This window comes from Mus caroli, chromosome 9 (assembly GCF_900094665.2).
Source record: "Mus caroli chromosome 9, CAROLI_EIJ_v1.1, whole genome shotgun sequence".
Classification (NCBI taxonomy): Eukaryota; Metazoa; Chordata; class Mammalia; order Rodentia; family Muridae; genus Mus; species Mus caroli.
In genome coordinates, this window is record NC_034578.1 from 50381809 (window position 1) to 50390320 (window position 8512).

Below are 8512 nucleotides of genomic sequence, written 5' to 3' on the forward strand. Positions count from 1 at the left end.
TCGAGGCCAGCCTGGTCTACAGAGTGAGTTTCAGGACAGCCAGGGCTACACAGAGAAACCCTGTCTTGAAAAGAAAAAAAGACTGTCATTAAATTAAGAAGATACACACTGTTCTTACTCTCCTGAGCTTCAGACAGTGCACTCAGCCATGACCATAAACACATCTAAGGCCCAAGTGCATGTGTTCAGTGGCTGTGCTCCCCAACCATGCCTTCCACATAGATAAAAGTCATGCTACTGTTTATACGTAAGCTGCTTGTCTACTCTCACACTGTCTGCAATAGAACTCTGAATAAAAATTCTGACATGATAAATATGCCAGTCCTTGCTACCATAAGACAACTCCATAAGACAGCTCTAACTAGAGTTGGTGGCACCAAGAATAGACTAGACTTAACCTGGTTGGCACCCTGAGAGCCTGGGTCAGTTGACAATGGGTACTTCAGCGGAATCATGATGGGGGCGGGGGAGCCAGAGAGAGAAGCCACAAATTAGTAGAGAATGAAAGGTATAGCAAAAACATACTCAAGAAACAGGAAGTGGCACACTGCCAGAGCCAGGAGAGTCCTTGGTGAGTCATTTTCTACTTAGGGCCTAGCAAGGCTAGCTGTGCCTATTTCCTGTCTATGAATGTCCAAGAATTTGTCTATTACATCTCTTCAAACATTTCTCTTTCTGAATGGATGATGTAGCTTAGTGGCAGTGTGTGTGCTTAGTATATCCAAGTCCCTGGGTCTAATCCCAGTACTACCCCAGAATAATTCCCATAGCTGCTGAAAAGCAGGGCTGTGTCCCTCTACTCAGCCAGCAGTCTTGCAGATGTCAGGCTCATCGTCACTGAAGAGTCCCTGTGTGTCCACTGTGGCTCTCATGCCATATACACCCTCTCCTATCTCCTTTCTCTCTTCCTTCTGGATCTTTCCATAAGCACATAAACGCTCTTCAACAGCTCTAGCCTAGAACATGTAACTGGACACACAGCCCACATGAAGTGAACTCTGGCATCTCCCATGCCCTGCAATGTCTCCTTGTTCTTGCTTCCTGTTATCTTTGCCACTTTATCACTGTTGGCTCTGAACAAGGTCAATACTGTCTGGAACAAAAGCAAATAAACGATTCGGAAATTGCATGGTAGTCTGGATCCCTGTGAGATCCAGACTACTCTGGTTATCAATGCTGGGATAAGAAATTTATTGCCTGCACATGAAAGAAGCCCGGTATTATCGGTGGTTGCCCGTATGCACATGCAAAGCTATTTTTTATGAAACATACTCACATATAGTAATAGGTATGGATTTTTATCCAGGCATGTATGTGGCTCTAATCACCATCCTGGGTATGTAACAGAAAACAATGGTATGCCTTTATGGAATCGAACAGATATACTAGTACTATTAGTATCTATACTTTTAAAAGATTGATTTATTTATCAATCGTCCATCCACCCATCCACACCGTCATCCTGCCCCCCAGCGATGGGCAAAATGCATGGTGATGCTGTTCTTGTATCAGTCAGGGCAGAGCAGATGGCGGTCCTTTGTGCATCCTAGCTCAGTGCCTGGATTGGTGGCCAAAGCTGTCTTATATCTAGGACTCATAAAAATCAAATCAAATCAAATCAAATCCAGGCAGCACAGACAGAGACCTGCAGACTACCATGACACCCACAGACCTGCCCCCCAGCACATGGCCACAGACGCCAGCTCGTTTCCACACCACACAGCATGGATGAAGGATGTCACCCAGGGGCCTGCCAGCCTTGTGGGCATCCTGCAGCGGGAACCAACATAATGTGTAAGTGTGTGGTAGTCAGATGGGAAGAGAAACAGAAGTGGAGCAGCTTGAGCATTGCAAAGAGAGATGGGACAGCAAAGTCGAGTGTGGAGAGGAGGAGCCTGTGTGAGTGGCCAGCCCCACCAACTGGGGCCATGGTGAAGTCCCAGCCCAGCCCGAGTTGCTTCTGAGAGACATGTCTGAGTCTGTGGCTAGGCAGGGTTGGCATCGATGTCCATGACTCAGATTATCACTAGAGAACATGGGCTGTCCTGGTTGGGACAGTTGCCAGGGACCCTATGGATGTCCATGGGCTGCGCATAACTGGTCCTGCCCCTCACTGGATGCTGTAGTCTGCAGAACCTACCCCATCTCTCACCAGCAGCGCACTCGGGAGAGTGGGCCCTGCACCTCGCCCTGGCTGCACAATGGAGCCGGCCCTGGTGTTGGGGGTGTGGGTGAGCTGGACCCAAGGGTGAGAGCAAGAGAGCTGATCCTGCCTCCTGCTGATGGTGGCACTGCGTGGCCTATCCAGACCAGTGCTAAAGAGCTTGCCCTGGTGTGCAGATAAAGGAAAGCCAATGAGCTGACCAGCTCTGCCCAGATTCAGGGCTCTGAGTTGGCCCACCCCAAAACATATATCATTTGCTAAAGGTTGGGACATGTAAAAGGGCCAGTCCTGCATTTCCAAAGCTGCAGGATCTCCATGACACAGGGCAACAACAGACAGAAGCCAGAGATCTCAAACCAGATCAATGATTCACTGCAATGAACATTTCCAAATGAGGGTGTGTAGGCAGAGGGACAGCCTGTGGGACACACTGATACCCTACAGCTTCTATGATGAGATGTTTTCTATGCTTTGTTTTGTTGTTATTTGTGTGTGTGTGTGTGTGTGTGTGTGTGTGTGTGTGTGTGCGTGCGCACGTGTGTTATTTTGGAGGGAGGTTTGCAAGGATGAGGTGCAGACATGAGAGAACAGGAGATGAGTGGGACTGCGGTGTGTGATGTGAAACTCACAAACAATCAAAAAAGGTTAAACTATGAATATATTTGAGAAAACAGATGTTTAACTAAAATGTTTTTGTTCAACCTCTGCTACGCTGCATTCTCCTTTCCTCTATGGGATATATGCACCTGTTTTTATTGAGTATTTCAAAGCAAATTTTGTAGGCTAACTCCACTGGGGTTTTTGTTTTGTTTTGTTTTGTTTGTTTGTGACAGGATCTCACTTTGTTCCCCTGACTGTACTGAAACGCGACTATGTAGACCAGGTTAGACTCAAACCTACAGTGTTTCTGCCTCCTGAGTCCTGAGATTAAAGGTGTGTCATCATGTGCAACTTTTGTTTTTAATTAAAAACCTATTTTGTGTGTGTGCGCGCGCACGCGTGTTCATACATGAGAGAGAGAGAGAGAGAGAGAGAGAGAGAGAGAGAGAGAGAGAAAGAGAGATGCATTTATCGTGACATACATTTAAGTCACTTACTTAAGTTTTACTTTCCTCTTGCTCCTGCCTCTGGCAGGCAATTCTCCTACCTTCATCTCCCATGTCATTACAGGAGCACAGGGATTACAGAGGTGGTCACCACATCCAGCTTTTAATGGAAGTTCAGGAATCTGAACCAAGGTGGTCACTTTCACTCACTGAGCTCAAATGACAAACCCTACAGGGTTTCCTTTAATTACTTTATTTCAAGTTGGGCTAACAAGCATGATGGCACACACCTGTAATTCAGGAAACATCAGGGAAGCACAGGCAGGAGACTCCTGAGTTCAAGGACAGCCTGGACTCTATAGCAAGTTCTAGGATAGCCTGAGGTAGTCAGACCCCATTTCTAGATCATATGTAACAAATCTGACCTCTATTTTTGATTTCTTACTTATGTTGACAGCATCAGTTCCTCCTTCAGAGTAACTTTTCCCTCTTGGATGTATGAACTGAACAGCATTATCATCGGTCACCCCTCCCCCAAACACAAAGCAATCGCCCTGACGTCGGGACTGTGGCTATTTTTTCACAGACAAATCCCAACATCAAAAACCTGAAGAATAAATGACAAGATATTGTTTACTTATCTCAGTGAGGGTAGCAGGTGCTAAACATGTATGAGAACAAAGTCTGATGTTTACTAACAAGGCTGAAAAAACAGATTCCCAGTAACACTTTAAGAAAGCAGCAAACAAGAAGCCCAGAGTAGCTGCTGCCTATCTATCTTACATGGTCAAAAAAGCCTCTGGGATGGCCATGGGGCTGAAAAGCAGAGTCAGCCTTAGGGAGAACTAGGCGTTTGAGGCACAGGGAATGGCCAGCCCATTGTAACAAGAGAGGACAAGGCAGGGCTGAGAGCAGAGCTCAGTAGGGGAATGCTTGCTGAGGCTCTGATGTTACTTCTTGGGTGTCTTAGGGTTTCTGTTGCTGCAATGAAACATCATGAGTTGAGGAAGAAACAGTTTACTGGGCTTACACTTCTGCACGGCTGTTCACCCCTAAAGGAAGTCAGGTCAGGAACTCACACAGGGTAGGAACCTGGAGGCAAGAGCTGATGCACAGGCCATGGAGGGGTGCTGCTTACTGGCTTGCTCCCCCAGGCTTCCCAGTCTGCTTTCTTATAGAACCCAGGACTACCAGCCCAAGGATGGCACCACCCATAAGGGGCTGGACCCTCTCCATCAGTTGGTAATTGAGAAAATATCTCATGAAGGAATTTTCTCACCCAAGGCTCCTTTCTCTTTGATGACTTCAGCTTGTGTAAAGTTGACACAAAACCAGCCAGTATGCTGGGTAAAAAAGTGACAAGCAGAAGTAAGCAAGCCCATGACCTAAGGCTGCAGAAGTAGCTGCAGACATGGGAAGATCTGGATTCTGCCCATGCAATCCCAGCCACTTTCCTAAGAAAGCTCTCGCCACAGCATAAAGAGCTGAATGTAGCAGGCAAGTATAGAAGGTGGGGGGTGGGGGCTGGCAATGGTGAGTATGGCTACTTTTAGGAGGTCCAGGAGGGTAAACACAGGATCTGGAATACCTTAAAGTCAAGAGCGCCCATGGCTACTGCTGGTCTCCTTTCACCAACAGGCATCTAAAGCCCTGCAGACCCAGCATCTGAAGTCACAAAGCCAGGGAAGGGGGAGGGCTTTCAAGTCCTCTAGGGCCTCTAATTTCTACCTTATTGGTGTACGCCTTTAATCCCAGCACTCGGGAGGCAGAGGCAGGCGGATTTCTGAGTTTGAGGCTAGCCTGGTCTACAAAGTGAGTTCCAGGACAGCCAGGGCTATACAGAGAAACCCTGTCTCGAAACCGCCCCCCCCCCAAAAAAAAAAATATAACAGACTTCAGGAACCTGAGGCACTGCTCCTCCCAAACACTGCATCTCTCATTGGGCAGTCATCAATTACTTCACTGGTCAAGTCTGTCTCCTTTGTAGGTATAGGTATAACTGGAGACAGGGGAAAAAGAAGCACAGGTCAATCCTGTATGCTAAAACAACTGTAAAACCCTGCCCAACATGCCAGGCATTCAGAGCATCTCAGTACATGGGATGTGGAGGCAAAGGATCAGGAATCCAAGGCCAGCATGGGCTACACAAGACTTGTGTGAAAAACACAGACAGCTGGGTGGTGGGGGTGTACGCCTTTAGTTCCAGCACTCAGAAGGAGGTCAATATCAAAGTTTGAGGCTAGCCTGGTCTACAGTGCGAATTCCAGGTCAAGGCTACAAAGAGAAACCCAGTCTGAAAAAAAAAAAAAAAAGACAGACAGACAGACAGATAACAGGATAAAGTCCCATAAAGATTTGTTGACTACAGAGAGGCTTGTGTGTACTTGAAAGCAAAGGTTAAAGAGCCCACACAGTGGGTGAAAGGTCAATTCCCATTCTACAATATGGCACAGATTATTAAAACTTCTTCTTTGAAAGATTTCTATGGTTATATAAATTACTGTTTAATTTAATTCAAGTGACATGCAATAATTAATTTCTACACTCGGGAGGCAGAGGCAGGCAGATTTCTGAGTTCGAGGCTAGCCTGGTCTACAAAGTGAGTTCCAGGACAGTCAGGGCTATACAGAGAAACCCTGTCTCAGAGAAGCCACAAAAAAGAAAAAAAAATTCATTTCTAGAGTTCAAAAAGGTGAACTGGGCTCGAGAACTTGGATTCAGTCCCAAGCACCTGACTGTTAATTCCAGAATTCATGATGAAGAGGCAAAAAGAGCATGTATTCTGGAGACCATCTTAGAGTAGAGGAATACCCAACATAAAGGGGAGATGGGCTACATAACCTACAGGTGGTAAAAAGAGCCCAGAACACGGGCAACTAGACAGTATAAAAATAAATGCTTGAGTTCGAGGCCAGCCTGGTCTACAAAGTGAGTTCCAGGACAGCCAGGACTACACAGAGAAACTCTGTCTCCCAAAACCAAAATAAATAAATAAATAAATAAATAAATAAATAAATAAATAAATAAATGCTGGGAAGAGACAGATTTAGGTCATTGGGACCCAGAGAAGAAGAAGATAGAAAGATAGAGAAGGCCCCAAATCTAGGACAAAGAGGACAGGGGATTCATTGATCATTAAATTACATTTGATAGTGTACAGAAATCCCTCCTCCAGACCCAAATTCTATATCAATTTCTATATATCAATTTTATTCTGGCTGCCCTGTTCTGAGACAATCTTTCACTATACTGCCCAGGGTAGCCTCAAATCACAATCCTCCTGCCTCAGCTTCTTCGATGCAGGATTACATTTGGATGGACTCCGCTACACCAGTTCGGACTCACTTTTCTCATGCAGGAGATAATTTGCACTTGGTAATAAAACCTTCAGTGTAGACGAAGCCGGCTCTGCACACTTCTGTTTACACACGGTGACTACCTGGCTTATCTAATTAATTCACCCAAGCATGTTATCCAGAATCCCAGTTAACCTAATTTCACGGAAATCTCTCCAGCCATCCTAGCGAAACTTACTAACTGATCCAGAACTCCTCTGGGCATGATGGCTGCTCTTTCAATTCCAGATAATCCAGAGGCTGAGGTAAGGGGAGTGAGGAGTTCAAAGTCAGATGGCCTAGATAGCAAAACCACAAGAAAGAGAGTAATAGTAATAGTGGGGGGGGGGGGAAGAAGAGTGGGGCTGGGGCGGGGAGAGAGGCAAGAGAAGGGAGGGGAGGAGAAGGAAGGGTCAGAAGGAAAAAGGCACACGAGCCTTTTTTGGGAACACTTATTTTACGAACGAGGTTCTACCCATCTCCAGATGAGAAAACAAACTATCCCTCTAGCTTTCCTACTACTGCAGTCACCCAGTACTTATTATTGTTTTTTTATCTTTCTGAGACTGAGTATCTCCAAATTGCCCACGTGGGTTGAAACCCTTGATCTCAAGCTCCTCTTGCCCCAGCAGCAACTCAAGTAAGATTCATTTTAAAGTTTGTTTGCCCTCAGCTTCCAGCTCCAAGCCTCGGGCCCTGAATTATTCTTTCACAATCTCTTGCACAGCAATGCTCTCTTTCAGCTCCTATTGCCAGAACTACCCGATTCGGCGAATCCTGATTATCTCAGAAACAAAAGCCACGTAAACCTAACTCCAGACTCTTAAAGACTGACCGACACAGTCTAGAATGTCACCTTTGGAAAGTACAAAGTGTTCGCCGAACACAACAATCAGAAGCGAGGTACTCACTTCAAATAAAAATTATTTCTTGTACTGTCTCAGTAGCCATCTTGTTAGTTTTAAGACAATCTTCTGATTGCCATATAGTGCCTGAGTCTTGATTAAGACAATTAATTAAACCAATGATTAGCCAGGTGGTTGTTCATGCCTTTAATTCCAGAGCTCTGCAGGGGGAGGAAGGCCAATGAGTTTGAGGCCAGCCTGGTCTTGAGAGAGAGAGAGAGAGAGAGAGAGAGAGAGAGAGAGAGAGAGAGAGAGAGAGAGAGAGAGAGTAAGGGCAGCAAGGGTTCCATAGAAAAACCAGTGGAACAAAATACAAAACCAAAACCCAAAACCCAAACCAATCAAACAAACAAAAAAACAAGGAAAAGGAAATCACAAGGTCACAAGTCTGCTTTAAACGTCTTAGAAACTCCTGGGCCTGCAGAGAGACTCAGCTCTCTGCAGCCTGGGATCGCGCCTGGTCAGGCCCAAGCTTTGCTGCACAGCCGGTGCGGAGCGTGACAGTAGCACAGACTGACAGGTGGACGGACACACGACGGCGCAGGCACTCGATCCCCGAGGCGCTTGTGCTGAGCGCTGTGGCCCGCGGGCGGCTGGTGGGCACCCCGATCCCAGCCCACCCCCGGAATCGACCCTGCTCACCTGCAGCAGCCCGCGAAACAGAGGCCTGCGGACCACGCCGTGCAGAGCCACCAGGGCAGCCATGGAGACGCGAAAGGCTGTCAAGGGCAGAGAGACGCGCCGCGGCCTCCACTTCCCCACCGCAGAGCTTGCTACGTAGTGGCGGGCACCGCCCCGACCCTCTCCTCCAATAGCAGTCCAAGATCGCTGCGCTTGGCGGCGATTGGCCCGTAGCCAGGGGGCGGGTCCTGGCGCTTGGCCGGAGGACTGAGCGGAGGCTCTCCTGGACAAAAAATGGACTAATGACCACGTGGCTTGACACCTAGCTGGTGCACGCTAAACCGCTTTTAACCTGTTGATGCCAGTTGTTTCCGCCTCCTGATGCTTGTAGTTTTTGTGCAGTCCGAGACTTTCCATTCACGTTTCTGTGCCTGATCAAGT

The 8512-nt window shown here is 47.1% G+C and overlaps 1 protein-coding gene across 1 annotated transcript in view; it reads right to left on the bottom strand.

The window, feature by feature from the left end:
- Window positions 1-8243, bottom strand: part of Acat1 (acetyl-CoA acetyltransferase 1) — a 28565-nt gene extending 20322 nt beyond the window's left edge. Inside the window, exon 1 of the mRNA XM_021172668.2 lies at window positions 8093-8243. Within this exon, the coding sequence (XP_021028327.1) occupies window positions 8093-8155 (63 nt within the window). The 5' untranslated portion in view covers window positions 8156-8243. The remainder of the gene's footprint in view (window positions 1-8092) is intronic.
- Window positions 8244-8512: the final 269 nt, after the last annotated feature.